Below are 18,809 nucleotides of genomic sequence, written 5' to 3' on the forward strand. Positions count from 1 at the left end.
TGGGATCTCCCAAAGGCATGTCCTGCCTCCTGCTCTGAGGAAGAGATGCAGAGCAGGAAGGAGGTAGGAGACCTTCCCCAGATCTTCAGAAAGACTCTACTCAGCAGAGTGACATAGCAAGTTCATCCTGGAGCTCAAGAACTGAAGGCTGAAAGAGGTGGAATGAGCAACAGGGGAGCTCCAAGTGGGTTCTGCCTGGAATGCCCCAAGGAGCCAGGGTTTCCACAACTGCCTGGACGTGCATTCATAGCAGGACTCAAAGTGGCAAGCTGCCCATCAGCCCCTGCCAGTGCCACACCTCAGGATGTCACCATGTCCCTTGAGCTGTGGCCTTGAAAAGGGCTCAGCTGATCAGGAGAAAAACTCAAGGTCAAGAGAAAATGTGGAGGATGGAGAAACAAAGACCAGAAGGAAGAAAACATAGCCTGTCTCTGGCCGGTTGAGGGTTACCTGTGAAACCACCCCAGGACCCTAGGATGTTAAACTATTTAGAAGCAGGGTCTTTAAGGTTAAGTAAAAAAGAGTTCAGACAGATGGATCCCATCGCAATCTTACTCGTGTCCTCCAAAGATGTGATAAGGAAACAGACACAGAAGGAAGAAGACAGGTGAGCCCAGGGGGAAGACAGCCATCCCCAAGCCAAGGGGGGTGGGCCTCGGGAGAATCAGTCCACAGAGGCTCTGGTCTTGGACTTGTGGTCTCCAGCACTGTGAGACAACAAATGTCACATGGTGGGGGCTCTTTGTCATGGCAGCCAGAACAGACTGCAACAGAAGGCAAGTGGCCTTCACGGTCACTGACCCAACACCTCTGGCAGCAGGGGCCAGTCATGCCAAAGAGCATGAGGTCAAGGCCACCTGAGGTCTGAGCTCAACATGCACAGCCCATGAACAACCTCGCCCAGGACACAATGGGACTGGGCGCAGGCGCCTGGACCAGCGCCAGGGGCACTAGGGAGAACAGTGGCCAGCACCCCAGCTTACCGATGAGCGGCAGCTCGTCCATGGCGATGCCCTGAGACCTGAGGTGCTTCTTGATGCAGGCCAGCCGCTGCACGTTGGGGCCCCAGCGCCGGCCCAGCTTGTGGATGTGCTGGATCTGTGTGACGAACCGCATCTCGTCGTTGAGCTTGCACTCGGGCCGCCAGTCCGGAGGGGGGATCACCCTACACATCCCGCACTTCTCCACCTGAGCACGCACCGACTCGATGTAGACGAGGGGGTCGTGGAACTCCTTGGCGGAGGGCCTGAGCACGGGGATCTCGTCCATCGCTGCCCACCCCGCCTTGCCACCACCCTTCTCGGGCTTCCCCGGCGGCTCGGGCGGCTTGTGCAAGGGCTCCGGTTGCGAGGTAGAACGATTTTCACAGGGGGCGCTGTCCGTCTTGCCATGTGCTTGTCTGCCGGGAGTGCTCTTCCCAGCCGTGGCCCGCTTCGGCCGGCTCCTCTCCACGTTGCGCTCGGGCACTTCCTTCTTCACATGTCCATTCAGCAGAGGTTTCTCTGCCGAGGCTGCCGCCACTGCAGCTGTCTTTTTACCAGGGGCTTCGGCAGGGCCCACTGCCCCTTTCATTTTCTTGGGGGGTGACTGCTGCGGCTTTTCCGTCTGCTGTGCCTCTTCCAGTCTCCTCTTGGAATTCCGCAGCCCCTCCCTCAGCTGCCGCGCCCCCACCTCCTTAGTGCATGACTTTGGGTTCAACCTGCCGCTGACCTTGAGGCCATTGACGGCAGGCCCGGTGGACTTGGACGCCCCCCCGAGGGCTAGCACCTGTTTGCGGGTTTTTGCATTGCTACTTTCAGTTTTCCCTGAGATTGTGTGGTTGACAGCGGAACTGGGCTTGTGGTGATTGGGTTTGGTTTCCTTGACCAGTTCTCTCTTGGCTTTGGTGTATGTAACAGTCCCCTTGGTCACCGTGGCAGTGTACTTCACAGTTTTGGATGGTGAAGGTCTGACTTCGCGCATCTTTTTGGCACTGGTTGCACCTGCACCCAGAGATGACATTCGAGTGACTCCATTTACCTTAGAAACCTGTGAAGGCAGGAGAAGCAGAGGAAGAGGAGGGGAAAAAAAAAAAATCAGTGCCCAAAACAGTGACCGCCACTACCAGGGAGTTGCCAGTTAACAGGTGAAGCACATGCCCTACCCTTGCGAAAAGGAGACACAAGGGAGCTGGTGCTGTGGTCCTGCAAAGCCTGCAACCAAATCAGGGTTCAAGACTCAGCTGCTCCACTACCGATCCAGCTCCCTAATAATACACGTGGGAAAGAGAGAAAGACGGTCCTGACTTTGAGACCCTGCCATTCATGAAGGAGACCAGATGGAGTTCCTGGCTCCTGGCTTCAGCCTGGCCCTGGCCCAGCCCCAGCCACTGTAGCCATCTGGGGAATGAACTAGTAGATGGGAGTTTCTCTGTCTCTCCACCTTTCAAATAAATGAAACAAACCTAAGGAAAGAGGGGCCGGCACTGTGGCGCAGCAGGTAAAGATGCTGTCTGTGGCGCTGGCATCCCATACAGGCACCAGTTCAAGCAGTACTTCTGATCCAGCTCCCTGCCAATGTGCCTTGGAAAGCAGCAGAAGATAGCCCAAATCCATGGGCCCCTGTACCTTCATAGGAGATCTGGAAGATGCTCCTGGCTTCAGATTGGCCCAGCTCCAGAAGCTGTAGCCATATAGATCTCTCTCTCTCTCTCTCTCTCTCTCTCTGTAACTCTACCTTTCAAATAAATAAATATATCTTTTAAACAAATTTTTTTAAAAATACAGGAAATAAAAGGAGGCACAGGGACACCAGCCAGGAAAGTGAAGTCATGTCTGAGAACTGTTGTGCTCTGCCTCAGAAGCTCTGTGCCACCAAACACCAAACTGTCATAGAGCAGGACCTGGATCGTCCCTGCCAGGTCCCCCAGGTGTGGCTCTTCCAGGGAATCTCCCCACACACCTAACAATCACCCATAACGGCAACAAGATAGTACCCATCACGGGTGAGTGGGCGGAGAGAGCAGTGCAAGTGTTAGCCTAAGTAAATACGTACTTCTGCTTAAATACACGTACACTTGCGTATGTGCACCTCTGTGTCCTGTTCCAAGAAAATCAGGCCATTATTCTATGTGCCCCATATAACCACAGGACCTGGCACATTAGGTAGAAATCTCTGGGGCTGAAAAAGGAAGGAAACAAACCTACTACTGTGGGAGGAAAAGAACAGCAGCTCCCTTGGCCTGGCCCTGAGCCGTGGCTACGAACTGCCAGCACCTATCTCTGCTGTCACCTTTTGAGACCAGGCCTCAAGGGTCACGCTAGGTCCAAGATAGACACAGCAACCTCTCTGGTACGGCAGAAATGCCCAGTTCTCTTCACACATGGTTCCAATTTCCCACCATCTTTAAGCTTCCGCATGTGGGCTCTCACAGCCCGACAGCACGCTAACTGCGGCACATGAAGCTTGACCTTGTTCCTACAGCAACAACAGGGAGTTGGGCTGTGGACACCAGCAACACACTCACTTCTGCACAGTGTCAGTGAAGCGGCCACAAGGCGAGCTACTACCAGCTTCAGGGTAGAGACCTTCACGTCACACACGCACCCCGCTCACCCTGGACATGTCATTCAACTTTCTGGGCCTCACTTAGCTTCTACAGAGTGAGTTCAAAAGCAGAGACTACAGAGATTTTGTAAGCACCACTGTCTTGGAAAGAGGCAGCTCCACAATGACTGGAAAACCAAACCACACAAACTACAGCCCTCTTTTTCTCTCCAATAAGCCAAGGGGAAGGTGCCAGGGTGTAAGGGCAAAGCTGCCCACATGTGCCATGGCCAAGAGGCCTGAAAGCAGTTACCTCCTTTCAACTAGTGCCACCAAGAGGCTGTGTATGCTGTCCTCAGTGTCCAGAGGCAGGTCCCCAGCTGAGCCCAGCAGCGTGTATCGGTGGCTTATGTGGGGATGGGGGGAAAGGGCCAACTTCCCAACAGGTCCTCACATGTGTGGTCCTCAGTCAGTGGGGGCTCATCAGACCACATCACAGGGCCCTGCCACCATGTTATTGATGAAGTGAGCAGGTGGGACCTAGGAATGTACACTTCTAACCAGGTGCCTGGCAGGGCTGCCAGCTGGTCTGAGGACTACATTGAGAATCACCCAAGAAGTGTCAGGAGAGATTTATAAAGAAAGAAAATGGAAAGAAGCCACTAAGAGATCAGTATTTCTGTAGGTATCACCTATGACAGGTAGTCCAGTCAAAGTCACTAGGTCCTGGTGTGAGCCATGCCCAGGGTACCTGTTGGTGAGCAACTTCTGCTTCTAGGTGCAGGGAGCCCAGCTCCTAGAGCCAGGGCCTCAGGCCCAGTGGAGAGGCCAAAAGAAAGGCCCAGCAATTGCATTCTGGACCTATATCACTCGCCTGTATATACAAGTAGGCCAGACAGAGGTGGAATAAATCATGGAATAGCACCAGACCTATAGCAATAAATTAAAGCAAACTTATAAAACCAGGGATGAGATCAAAGCAAAGTTCTGTACTAAATATCTATGAATTTAGAAGACTGCAAATATCTAAGTTTTTGTTTATTTTCAAATGCTCCTGCTTGCTAAACCGAAGACTTGGGAATTGCTGTCAGCTCCAGCTTAGGCTCACCTCTACTTGTGGCTTCACAGGAGGCCCCAAGCACCCAGGATCTCAGAGGAGGGCTCTGTCTGTATTCCTGAGGGCAGGACATCCCACAGAATCGCCTTTGAATCACTGAGGGTTCCATGTGTTGCAACTGTATCCCCAGTGAACCCTGAGGCAGCCTGTACAAGATGGCAAAGCCTCTTCCCAAGGACAGGGAACTGTCTGTCAGAATGCCCAACTGCAGACGGCGGCAGACATCACCGGCTCCTACGACAGCCAACTGGCAGCCCCGTCGCTTCTGCTGTGGTTTTAGTTCAGCGCTTCTCAAACATGGCACCCGGGAAAATCCCTGGAGAATCTTTAAAATCATGTGGGCTCCACAGCCCCTCTTACACAATCTCTGAGAGAAGCAGCAAGGATGCAAAAAGGGCTCAATGCTCCCACAGCACGGCCCTGTCCTCCCCAATGCCATGTTCTCAGGTGGTGAGGGGTGACAGCATCCTTCTTTCTTGTATTCCTTTGCGTCCATTCATTCTGGCTGCATGGGGGCACCTGAGCTTCTGGCCAGGTGTGTTTCAGGGAGGTCAATTTTCTGCTAGGTGGAATGCAGTCAATATGCTGCCACCTTTGATGGCCAAAAGATCACCTGTCTACCTATTTCTGCAACCTTTACACTGCATCATTGCCAGTATTTGCATTCAACTAGCTTTATCAGAGAAAGTGAGTGACTCTACTCTTTTTCTTTCACTATTAGCCGTTATCTTCAAAAGTGTTCACTGAAATATCATGCATGTATGCTCGTTTAAAAATCACAAAGACTATAATCTACTGCCTTGTGACCCGAAACAATGAGCTTTATAGAAACAAGTTATGAAAACTGAAAAGGGTTCGTCACTGGCTGCCTTCCCCCTCGGGGGGGGGGACACTTCCTGGGCTACCAGCAGAGGCCAGAATGTAGTTGACAAGTTCACACCACAATCCATCTGTATCCTAAACATTGAGTAAAACAAAACAAAACAAAACAAATCAATAACCCATCCAGGTGCATTGCTGTTGCAAAATCCAAGACTCTCCCATCTCACACAAAGGTATCAGCTTCATGGCCTGCACTCATCTCTGGAAATCCAGAATTCAGGCATTTAATTGGGCTCAAAGAATACAAAGGAATAGAGGAAAGCATTGTTTCACCCCTTGCCACTAAAGTTCTCTCCCTGAGCCTCCCCCAGCCAGCACCTTTGTTGACTTTAGACCATGTACAACAACTCTGAGCTGAACAAAACATTGCGGCCAGAGCACCACATGGGAGGAATGGGGTCTCGGCTGTGCACCCTGAGGCAGTGTTTCCATGACAGCACACAGGAGAAACCACCTGAACTCACACGATGCACAGAGTTGACGATGACAGGATGCAGCTGCATGGTACTATTGCATACTGCTCAGTAATTTGCCTCTGGTGTGGATGTCTGGACCTCCCCTCCAGCTCCAAGGGGTTCTCCTTGGCCCACAATCCCTCACCTGTCAACTGGACCTCAGGCAATCCCAGGCACACAGCCCTAAGGTTGGTTTTAGAGCAATCAGTCCCAGAGAGAGAAGTGTGTTATTTCAATTTAGTAGGCAAGGCTAAGACCTAGAGGGCTTCCAAGTTACAGTGCAATGGACAGGTCCTTTTAGTTCCCTAGAAAAATCAGTCCTATTTTGTGTGTAGGAAAGGGGTAAGGGGAGGAGTATGGAAGCCCAAGATAGCAAGTGTTCACTTCTTCTTAATAAAAATTCCATTTTAAAACCATACCCGATCCACAATACAATCATACACTTCAATATTATAACCCCCTTTCCCCAGACTGAGTTTCCTGCACCCCTCCACATATACGCAAGTCTGAAATCAACACAGTATGATGGCAAGTGAAAAGCAGAGGTGCACACTTCCTCAGCTGAGCATAAAAGGAAAAATGACCATGAGGTTTTTGGTTATCTAGTTGAAAAGGCTTTAGTCACTCAGGAGGATGGTACCTCCTGTTCAAAGAGCAACCACTCCCTGACTCTGCCGAGTTCTTTTATACCACCAGAGGGAGCTACTGGACCAGAGGTGCTTCTGACTTGAAATAAGCAGGAGGGGAGAGAAAACATAAGTGGACTGGGGGTGTCCATTCAGAGTTAAAACTTCACTCAATTCAAAACAGGAAAGCCTAAAATGCACAGAACTACACTGGTGAGGCAGTGAGGTAGGAAGGGGGACAGAGAGGTTACTCAAACGCTAACTGCAGCAGCTGGAGGGGAGGAAGCCTTTCAGCCAGGGCAACGGACAAGGCAAGCCTGGGAGGCTCTGGGACGCCTGCTCCCTCTCCAGGCAGCTTGGTTCCAACAGAAGCACAAGCACCATTTCCCGGCTAAGGAGACTTTCCCATTTTCTCCTTGCGTATACATAATTCATTTTTCACAACTTCTTCCTAATCCCATTTTGCAAAAATTCTATTCCCAATTCTTTGGGCCTCTCTGAATTGTTCAAGGCCAGGAATTCCCTGCAAGCCTTGTTGCCGCAGGGACAACAAGCCTGGTTCCCCGACAGCTGACAAGCTCAGCAGACTGCCCTGCAGGGAGCGCCCGCTCACGCAGTGTGAGCTAACCTTCTCCAAAGCACTGCTGTGCCTCAGTGTCAGAATGAGAACCACAGGTGACCACATGCAGTGTATCCAAACGGCCCATATCCTGGCTTAAGGACCACAAAGATGCCTACACAAATAAAACCCTCCTCAAGCCTGTTGTAGAAATTTTTGTATTTCAAAACCCTCCAGGGGGAATAAGTGTTCTTCTTTAACCAGCCTAAATTTGTTACTATTTTACCTGTATTTACACTGAAGGATTATTTCAGGAAAACAAAAGGTGTTACAAATACAAATTTTCCACACTGCTCCAAAGGGCCTGCAAGGCCAGAGCACTGGCCAGACCCTGCTCACAAAGGAAAAGGCACATGTGAAGTCCATATTCATGTGACTCAAGTCTCGGGATCCAAGGCCTGTGAAAAACTGAACTACTACGCTGGGTAGAAGCTTGCAAGGTAAGGAGATACAAAGAGAGCAATATTAAGGCAGGGCCTCCACAGAGTTCATTCCAGCAAACAAACCATAAACAAAAAAACACTTCTCAGCAGTACCTACTACAAGTTATATCCCTTGACCCTACTCATTCACATTTTGCCCAATCACATTTACTCTTCTTTTCAGGCAAACATAATTAAAGATCAGAGTATCCGCTGGGCCCACATCCTTGATGCAGCTGAAAAAATGAAAGGTCACAGTCTGATCACTTGCATCAAGCAGTCACAAAGGAGCCTGCCATTTGCTTGTATTGACCTTATTTTCAGAGTATGTAACTAATGAGATTGGATGGTTTCAAAATTATCCTCTCATTTCTTACAATAACCCTGTGAGAGGTGTTGGCAAGACTGGCTCCAATGAACAATTTAGCCCAAGAAAGTTAAATGTCACATCTCAAGTCTCAGTGACAGGGTGAGAGCCAGTCTCAGTGACAGTCAGGGTAAGAGCCAAATTCAAACTAGGAACCCTGAGTCGCCCCATCTTGGTTGACTACACTGGAGGAGTAAGACAGGGAAGCAGGGAAAGGGGTGACGGAGGCAATACTCTGAGATCTGCAGGGTCACCCCCACCTGAATATATGGAGCCACCTGCAGTGACCCTGATCCAAAGGAGCATGGCCATGGCAGCCACGTGGGTGGCATGAGCCTGCCCTGCAAGGAGCACCCCAGGACTCCTCCTCCAACTGGGAAGCCACACCATGGAATAAGTCACATTTACAGGCCACAGAGCATAGAGGCAGGAAACCCTGGGGCAAGACAGGACTTGCTGCTCCCTCAGCTCTTATCTCAACCAACTGTGCTGGTTCTCTCATTCACTTGCAGAGGGAAACTTGAGTGAGATGAAGAGCAAGACTGAGAACTGAGAAAGAGCTCTGACCAACTAAGACAGGTTTACTCCATCCAGTCCCACGCACGAAAGTGAAAGAGAAAAGAAAGGGTGCACTGTTTGTTCACAGGAAGCACGAAGCCACAGCGGGTCTCGGCTCTGATGGATCCACAAAGGACAGAACGTGCTAACATGGGCACCTCAACACAAAGGAAATGTGTCTCCTGGCCCCACCTCTGGGCTACAGCTCCTGCTCTGTGGGCCCTCTAAAGCTGCTTTTACCCTGAAGAAGTGGGGAGGTGGGCGCTGCACACATCTCAGCAGCACCTGACAGTACCTGTTTCCGTAAGTCCTGAGCAGACCGATGCAGAGGGAGGGGATGGTGGCTGGCAGCAAGCCCCTTGGCTGAGGAGCCCGTGGAGGGGGCTGGCGTGGGCTGCGATGCTGAGACCTGCTCCCTTCGGCTGTCAGCCCGGTGGTCGCTGTGCTTCTCCTTCCCGGGAGTGGCCTCTTTGCTTTTGTGTTTTTGAACAGGTTCTTTCTCCCGTGTTGACCTGCTGGAACCGTTGAAAACTGGAAAGGAAGTAGAAGGGAAGAGGAAGATGACGTCATGGGATGGTACTAGATCAGCTAACCAATTTTACAAACATTCCTGTCTTTTATGCACAGGAAGTCCTTCTGTATTTTCTTCTTTATTCTCCCAGCTTCATTAAAGTAAAATTGACAATAATCTCTGTATATACTTATGATGTGTGACACTGGGGGTGGGGTGGGAGTAGGTGCAGGGCTGGTATTTGGTTCACCCCCAAATGCCAGCAACTCCATCTTGGTCTCCCACATGGGTGGCAGGGACTCAAGTAGATGGGTCATCATTTGCTGCCTCCCAGGCAAGTTAGCAGGAAGCTGGATCAGAAGTGCCATGGCCAGGACTCAATTCCAGGAACCTGGGTATGAGATTATGCATCTCAAGTGGCAGTTTAACTCGCTGCACTACGCGCAATCCCTGACATTCTTTTAAATACATACACATTACGATACAATTACACATCTACCACCTCACCTACTTACTTTGTGTGCAAAGAACATTTAACAACTACTTCCTAAGCAATTTTTCAGTATATAATCATTATTCTTTACTTCGGGAACCATGCCACATAGCTCATAACTCCTATTGCAGAAAGTTTATGGGCCCTTTGAACAAAATCTCCCTCACCTTCCTCCAGTTTTTTCAAGTGATAAAATAATCTAAGTTTCCTTCTACTTGTTTTCGGATTCATTTCTTCACCCTATGTAGTCCACTGTATGAGGTACAAGCTAGAGATGAACATTTTCCATCTCAGCTGGATGTGCGCCCTACTCTCTGCAATCCTTCCAACACTAGTGATTACAAATTCAAAACAGGTTTAAAACAGTGAAGTAAAGACCACATCTCGTCAAAATAGAGGATATGCTCCCATTTTGCACAAGGTTCTCCTGGATACTCTGTTACAGAGAAAATGGAGAGCTTCAAATGGCTGGCATTTATTCTAAATGTAAGCAACCAACCATTGTCAGAGCCATCAATCACATCCAAGCTGGCAGCGTCTGTGCTTGCTTTCAAGACAAATGAAAAGCAACATCCATAAGAAGTCATACTTCAATGTGATTAAAAATCAAGCCAAGGAACATGCACCCAGGCAATTCTTGACTGTTCACCAATTTTCTAAAGCAGTGAATACAGTTCCTTTATTGAAACAGTAGACAAAGTAGATGCTTTTTTTATTAAACCAACTCCATACGTCTGTTTTTACTGTCATGAAGATATGCCTCCCAGTGCATCCTCCTATTAAGAAGCACAAGTTCTATAATTACTTTTTTCTTTCAATTAAAAAAAGTCTATGGGATTGCTCCAGTTTTTACAATTTATTTGAAGTACAATTCCTAGCCATGTGCTTGGTACTGGGCAGTTTTCTCATATGTAAATTGGAATAAGACATTCCTATATGTGGACCACCTAGTGCAACGTCCGGGGCTCAGTAGCAGCCAACATTTGAGAGACATCATGACTGCATGTTCACAAGGGCCAATTCAGGTCGCCATTTAGTCAGACTGTGGGCATGATCTGCTCTTCCGTCCTAGCCCTCCCTGTACTTAGTGCAGGGATCAGGATTCGATATAGCCAGCACTTGAGCAAGACCCATCATAACCTGGTACTGTGTGGGATCATTACCTCTGCCACAGGGAACATGCCTGTCATACCTTTAATGGGGGCCTTCAATGGGGAGAAAGCCCCGTAAAGCCACGACTTGTCCCAGTGCCCCCCAATAGCTTCTAAATATCACTACTTTCAGAAATGGAGGAGCTGCCAATCTCCTACCTGAGTAGTAAGAAATATTACATTGAAAACACACCCCACGCTTTCTACTAGCATGGTGAGGAGCACGTGGTCTCAAAGGAGGTTTATGGATACTTGGGAGACCCAGAGACCCTTGCAGAGACTCTGCTAGACTCTAAACTATTTTCATAATAGTAACAACACTATATCTGCCTCTTTATTGGGTTGACAACATGGATTAAGGGTGCAAGAAAAAGGTAGGTTAGCCAACAAGGAAATGCAAATCAAAACCACAAGGAGATATCATACTTCACATTCAAGAGTATGGCTCTCATCAAAAGACAGATAATGATGACATCTGGCAAGATGAGAAGAAACTGCCAACTTTCATATTCTACTGCTGGGAATATAAAATGGGGGACCCACTTTGGAAAACAGCTACCTTAGCATAAATATAGACAGTAGCACCAAAATGAACCATTAATCATTTTTTTCTTTATTACTAGTATTTTGGGGAAACTGCTTCTGCCTTTAGTTTGACAGCCTGTCAATAGCATCCAGAAGACCCTTCTGATGAACTCAGTGGAGATACATAAGGGATTCTTTCATACTCTATCATACAAAGTGCTGGGAATGATATAAGATGTGTAAGTCATTCAGTGAGCCATGATTTTCAAATGATCAATATAAGATGCTACAAAATTGTACATCATTATAATAAAAGAACCACCCAAAAGAGAAAGACAAATCAATGTATTGTATGAGGTGACAAGACTACAAAAAGGGGGCCGGTGCTGAGGCACAGTGGATTAAAGCCCCAGCCTGCAACGCCGGCATAACATATGGGCACCAGTTCGAATCCCGGCTGCTCCATTTCTAATCCAGCACTCTGCTACGGCCTGGGAAAGTAGTAGAAGATGGCCCAAGTCCTTGGGCCTCGGCACCCGCGTGGGAGACCCAGAAGATGCTCTTAGCTCCTGGCTTCAGATCAGCTCAGCTCTGGCCATTGCGTTCATTTGGGGAGTAAACCAATGGGATGGAAGACTTCTTTCTCTCCGGTTCTACTTCTCTCTGTAACTCTTTCAAATAAATAAAATAATTCTTGAAAAAAAGAAAAAGAAAAAAAAGAGTACAAAAAGTTCACAGGCAGAAGTTCAAATTCCCATAGCCACTGACCTCTGGGAACCGGCCACTTTCAGAGTCTGGGTATGGTGTTAAAGCACAAAACCCTCTATGATGGCTCCCTTTTGGCCAAATATGTACCTGTCTGAGACCAATTATCTTCATACAAATCAAGCCAAACTACGTATGTGCAGAAACAGACACAAGAATCTGGTTGTCGTCAACTAAGCTGGACAGTCAAGAAATTTGTTACACTGTAATCTAATACTAAAACTTCGGGTTTAGAACACATGATTTTTCATAAAATGCTATTTTTGTGAATGTAACATGGATTGTGGTAATTTTAAATTAGCACTTTAAAATTTTCCTGCCTTTATACAACCAACATTAATAAAACCCAGGTTGCCCTTCAGTAGTTTTGAGGAGTAGAAAGGGAAGTCTTGAGACCAAAATGCCCAAAACCACAGGGTTGCACTCTTTTTCATATTGGTTTCCAGTCTATCCTAGCACCCACAAGTTTCCAAAACAAAGCCCAGATTCTGGGACGGGCAACCTCAGCTGACAGGCAAAGTTATCTGTTAACTATCCGACCACGGTGAGGCTACCTATGTAAGCCTTAGTGTTCTCACATGCACAATGGGGTTGATGCAGCCGCTCTATCACAGGTGCTTTGAAAACTCGGGGATCCAACCCTAATGTAGAAAGGGCTTAGCCGGGATGAAGATCAGCTTCTCACACACACTGCTTTCCAAATGAATGGTGGGCTGAGGCCAGTGCACACCATGGCCAGGCAGCAAATATCTTTTTTCTTTTTTTTCTTTTTATTTTTTGACAGGCAGAGTTAAACAGTGAGAGACAGAGAGAAAGGTCTTCCTTCCGGCCGGCACCGCGGCTCACTAGGCTAATCCTCCGCCTAGCGGCGCCGGCACACCAGGTTCTAGTCCCGGTCGGGGTGCCGGATTCTGTCCCAGTTGCCCCTCTTCCAGGCCAGCTCTCTGCTGTGGCCAGGAGTGCAGTGGAGGATGGCCCAAGTGCTTGGGCCCTGCACCCCATGGGAGACCAGGATAAGTACCTGGCTCCTGCCATCGGATCAGCGTGGTGCGCCGGCCGCAGCGGCCATTGGAGGGTGAACCAACGGCAAGGAAGAACTTTCTCTCTGTCTCTCTCTCTCACTATCCACTCTGCCTGTCAAAAAAAAAAAAAAAAAAAAAAAAAGTCTTCCTTCCATTGGTTCACCCCCCAAATGGCCGCTGTGCCAATCCGAAGCCAGGAGCCAGATGCCCCCTCCTGGTCTCCCATGTGGGTGCAGGCAAGCAGCAAATATCTAAGACCTGAAAAAAGAGCAGATGCTTCCTCAGCAAACACACCTGTGCTGGGACTCAAATACACAGCTCTTTGCTTCTATTCAAATGCCTTGCAGGACCTTCCACCAGCACCGTGAACCCTAGTCCTCAGGAAAATGTTGCAGAAAGCAAAGCCCTGGCAGTTAGAGAAGAGGCAGGATGAGGCAGGTCTGAGCTGCTAACAACAGTGCCGGAGCAGAGTCCTCGTCAAGCGTGCTACTAAAGCATATTTTGATAGGATATCCCAAAGAGGGGGAAAGTTTTCAAATATGCAAAAATTGAAAACTGCATCAAATTAACATTGATCTGCCAACAAAGAGATGGTTTTCAAACGAACCCAGTTTCTGTAACCATCTTACTATTTTATAGCAGCAATATACCCAAATGGCAAACACAGCCAACAAGCCAAATCATGTGTTAAATGGGAAGAAAGAGGGGAGGGAAGCCTGGGCACAGAAGGCAGAACCAAAGACAAGGTATATTTTGTACTCAACAGCTCATTAATTTTAAGTGTCGTGGGAACCTGCCAGTTTTACCCCTGCAAGTAATTATCTTTTGTCTTAATTTGTAAGATTCTGGAGAAAGCAAGAGAAGGGGAGAATAAAAAAAAAATTCACTCACAGGGAAAGACTAAATCCTATGAACCTAAGAGACAGAAAGACTTCGATGTATAGAAGTCCTCTGCACACTGTCCCAATTAAAAGGAGTAATTGGACTAGCTTCTTTAAGCAGAGGGAAAAAATGCATTCATCAACATGAACCATAAGAGGAAACTGTATTGTACTCACACACAAATAAATTTACATTAATGAACATAGGCAAATATATTGATTTGTACACATACATTCTGAAAGTTAAATGGCCTATAGACTAATGTTTTCACACTTTGGCAAGCAACATCTTCAAATCCAAAGGCTAGCACTTTGATTTAGGATTGCTTTATCCCAAAGAAGACAAGACATGTTCCTGACTATGGATGAAAAGAAATCGGGCAAGAGATATTACTAGATTCATCTTTCACTGCAAGCATCTGAAAGGTGGAATGCTCTACTTTCTAAGAGGGGATTCACAGTTACAGCTCCAGGGAGCTTGTTTTAAAAAAATGTTTCCCATACGTTTCCTGGGTGAGCCCCTTAGGCAGCCAACGCAAAGCTGATCATAAGATATTTCAACCATCACAACACACGAGGATCCGGGTTTTGATGTCTAGTTCCTGGTTCACCCAACACATCTATACCTCAATTCCCTAAAGGATAATCAGCTGCCTCTCTTTTCTATCCTCCAGGACTTGCTGAAGTATTTTAAATAAAGTATATAACATGCTTTGTCTTCTTCCAAAGAAAGGAGCTATACAAATAGAAAAAGAGTGATCTTTTTTAAAACTCTTGCAACAATGGCAAAGGAGTCTCACCTCTGGAGGCACAAATTCCATTTTAAAGAGAACCAACAAGGCCAGAAATCCACTTTTGCCAGTCTGTAAGGCCTACCTGTAAGAGGTCTATTTCTGGCTAATTACTCAGGCTAACAAAGGTTCCCCACTCAAAAGCCAGGAGGTAATCCTGGGGATTTTGACCAGATGAGTAGGAAAGAAGAGTCCCCATCTGACAAAAGTTAGGGAGTATCCAGACTATCTTGGGTGACTCTGCTGTAGTTCTAAAGCCCTACCCTCCTCGAAAGCGAAATACGAGAGAAAAGCCTGGCTGAACCATCTGTGGGCAGGAAAACAAAAGGCCAGGAGGAAAGAATGAGCAAAAGACCCCAGGAATGGAACAGAAAAACACAGCTCAAACTTCCCCACCCCTAAAAGAAATGGAAGGGGCAAAAAAATAAAAAATAAAAAAAGTCACTGTAAATAAAAAGAAATGAGTTAAAAAAGGAAAAGAGGTCCATGACAAGGTTATGCTCTCAAGCCAGATATGTAAATGGAAGTTTCATGTCACTGCCAGTCTTCCCAACCGGGAGAGTCACAGCTCCATCCATTGGCTGGCATGAAATCCTTCTTACTGTACAAAAGCTGCACTTGCTCCCTGGAGCCAGTTCAACTTTGAGTCACTGTTGTCTGAAAACAATAGAATGTCTGACAACCTGTGCCAAGAGTTCAAAGGGATTTTTACTGCAGCATGTGTGAGTGCTACAACCCAATCTGCCCAGGGCCAACACAGCTCCACTAAGTTCGCTACAGCATCCATGTGTGAAACTAAGAAAAGCCATGAGGACAGAGACTGGAGAGCCGAAGTACTCTCATAATCTCAAACCCAGCATGCAATTTACTCGCACCAGAGAATGAACCTCATGAAGTCTCCCACCACCCCAATTCTAGTATCATAAACCAAGATCATAAGCAAGTTCTACTGGTTTACAAGGCAACTATGAAACCCTTCTGGAATGGGATGGGAGAGGGAGCAGGAGGTAGGACAGGAGTAGGGGTGAGAGGGCGGGTATGAGGGGAAGAATTGCTATATTCCAAAAGCTGTACCTATGAAATATATATTTATTTAATAAAAGCTTTAAAAAAAAAAGCAAAAGAAACCATTCTGGAATTTTTAACCAGTGAAACCTCTCACTTTAATTACATAAAAAAAGCTAAGCCAACTGCATTCCTTTCAATGGAAGAATGTAAATGCTTTGAGTCATAGAATATTCTTTTAAATCAGGATTTAATTGCCACTGTCTCAAGATCTAAAAGTGTGAATATATTAATATGTGTAATGATATAAAATAACTAACAGACTTGGGTATATCTGCATTTAAGCATGTTTCTTAACTGTGTTCCTGATAACTTACGATACTCAAGTTTAACAGGCCATAAGAGCTTTATGAGAATATAAAGGTCAGGGCCACAAAAAGACCATAAATCAGAATGAATCTTTTTTGTCATTGAAAAATGGTTCCTCAGCCCTCCTGGCTCCCCCAAGGGCTGAGGAAAGGACTGGGATAATCCGATGATTACCAGTGCTAGGGCCTGAGTGCGCAACAGCCAGTTCCAAAACATCTGCATTCCCAGCATGCCAGAGGGCAGCTGTGGGAGAAGGATGTGGGCAAAGTACAAGAACCATAGGTTATCTCTGAAAGGAGACAAACATTAACTCTTTGTGGGGAGCAATTCGGACTATACTGTTACTGGAATTAAGATTTATTCTATGCATCTGCTCTCCCACAATATGGCGCTGGGAGAGAAGTAAACAGCTTCTACCCAGCTGCCTCTCACCAACTTGACAAGCTGCAGGAGCTGCTCCTGATTGGAGGAGAGCGGCGTGCTCAGCGTGTGGGCAGCCGAGTTGGGATTGGTGGGAGAGGACTATATAGGAGGAGAGAGACGGCATGGTGGTGTGGGTTGGTTGGAGAGTGCATTGGAGAGTTCGCGGGGAAGTTCGTTACTTCGTTCTTTCTCATTTCTCTACTCATTCTTGCTTTGGGAGTTTGCTGTTTACTTATTCTTACTTTACTATAGAAAGGACTTGTAAAAAAAGGGAACAACAAGCGCCCGGTCCGGTGCGGCTCCTCCGCGTGCGGAGGAGCAGCAAGTGGTGCCGTGACTCGGATGTGAAGCCTAGGCAGGGCTTAGTGTCGTTCCTCCATGAAGAGGGGGAGCGACATAATGGTGCCGTGACTCGGATAGGAAACCTAGGAGGGAAAGACCGGGAAGAAGTGGGAAATTACCGGAGAGAGAGACTAGTAAAGAGCCTAGGGGAAGGCCGGACGGAAAGAGTGCCGGTGAAAAGCTAGTTAGAACCTAGGAAAAAAGCCGCGGGGGAAGAAAATTAGAAGCTAGGAAGGAGGTATTAACTGGGAACGTCTGGGAGACTCAGTCTTCCATTACGCCCACTGCTCCAACATGTCACAGACGGTACAGACAATGGAGTTCTTTGGCTACTCTTTGCCCACTGGCTACCTCTTCCTCCTGCTGGGCACCATCCTCTGTTTCTCCCTAAAGATCATCCATGGGCTAAATATGGTTTCTCTCTCTCTCTCTTCCTACTCCCCACCTCCTCGCAGCTTTTCCTCTAAGCAAGGAAAACGAGGGGGGAGGAAAATTCATGCATTCGTAAGAGCAATCGTAGAGACGTCCCCCTGGTTTCTACAGCAGTGGAGGCAGGTGGGACGGAAAATGCGCGAGGCTGGGGAATCGATAGAAGTGCTGAAGCTGTGGCAACTCGTTGATCAGGTGCTTCAGAACCCCACGGAAGGGATAGTAGCCAACCCGGGAAGAACCAGCAGCAAACCCGGGGAGGGCCGAGCAGACGAAAGAACAGCGCAGGGTCCTGTGTTGCTCCTCCACGAAGAGGGGGAGCGACATAATGGTGCCGTGACTCGGATGTGAAGCCTAGGCAGGGCTTAGTGTCGTTCCTCCATGAAGAGGGGGAGCGACACTCTTGAAGAACAAATGGGAAAAAGTGGGTTTCTTTTCCCTGACTTCAAAAGATGACTGCTAAAAAAGTAAATGATAGGAATTCTGGCCCAAGAACAAGCCAACTGTTAACCACATACTAGGATAGACACCTTCAAAGTTTGCATGTGAGTTAAACCAGAACAAATCTCTGATTTATAAAACCAACCATACAAATTAACAGGAACAATTTCAGATAAAAATATTAGCAGAGAAATGCCAGAGATTCTAAATATAGGGGAAAAAAACCCAGAAACTTTCACTTGGCAGTAAGGACTGTTTTCAAGGCTCTTTAATTGGATCTTCCATCAGTCACACAAACTTCTACCCACCCACTTGCTCCTCTGGCCAGGTAACAAATGACTTTTCATGAACAGCAAAGTTTCCCAAGAGCCTGACCATTACCCTTACATCAGGCTAGGTGAATTTAACTAAAATTATCAAGTACTAAATAGTTTGGTAAAGTGCTAAGTAACACAATGGACATATTGCAGGATAAACATATGCCAGCAAATTACATAAATCAAACTTCATTACAGATCCTGAAGATCAAATACAGAACATTTAGTTTGCTTAGATCTGCAGGGACATTAGCGTTCTTGAAGATGCGAGCTTGAGACATGAGGTCAAAAACAGAAATAGAGGCCACCCTCCCCGCTGGCACTGTTCCGTAGTGGGCTAGGCCTCAGCCTGAGGCACTGGCATTCCATATGGGTGCCGGTTCCTGTTCCAGCTTTCCACTCCTGATCTAGCTCTCCGCTATGGCCTGGGAAAGCAGAAGATGGCGCAAGTCCTTGGGCCCATGCGCCTGTGTGGGATACCTGGAGGAAGCTCCTGACTCCTGGCTTCAGATCAGCCCAGCTCAGGTTGCGGACATTTAGGGAGTGAACCAGAAGATGAAGACCTTTCTCAATGTCTCTCTCTCTCTCTCTTTGTAACTCTACCTCTCAGATAAATAAATAAAATCTTATATATATAATATTCTCAATACTATTCCACATATATGTATATGGAATAGAATTGAGAATCTAGAAAAAAAACCTTTAAAAAAAAAAAAAAGCAGCCACCCTCCACATGTCTGTAGATCTCACCAAGTTTCTCATTTAGCTCCAAC

General features: G+C 47.3%; 1 protein-coding gene across 6 annotated transcripts in view; it reads right to left on the reverse strand.

The window, feature by feature from the left end:
* Positions 1-18,809, reverse strand: part of JARID2 (jumonji and AT-rich interaction domain containing 2) — a 256,478-nt gene that overhangs the window by 22,513 nt on the left and 215,156 nt on the right. For all 6 annotated transcript variants that reach the window (XM_051855829.2, XM_051855828.2, XM_070074380.1 and 3 more), the window contains 2 exons: positions 8,867-9,102; positions 984-2,028 (listed from right to left, as the gene is read on the reverse strand). In XM_051855829.2, the coding sequence (XP_051711789.1) occupies positions 984-2,028; positions 8,867-9,102 (1,281 nt within the window). The remainder of the gene's footprint in view (positions 1-983; positions 2,029-8,866; positions 9,103-18,809) is intronic.

Source organism: Oryctolagus cuniculus, chromosome 5 (genome assembly GCF_964237555.1).
Source record: "Oryctolagus cuniculus chromosome 5, mOryCun1.1, whole genome shotgun sequence".
Lineage (NCBI taxonomy): Eukaryota > Metazoa > Chordata > Mammalia > Lagomorpha > Leporidae > Oryctolagus > Oryctolagus cuniculus.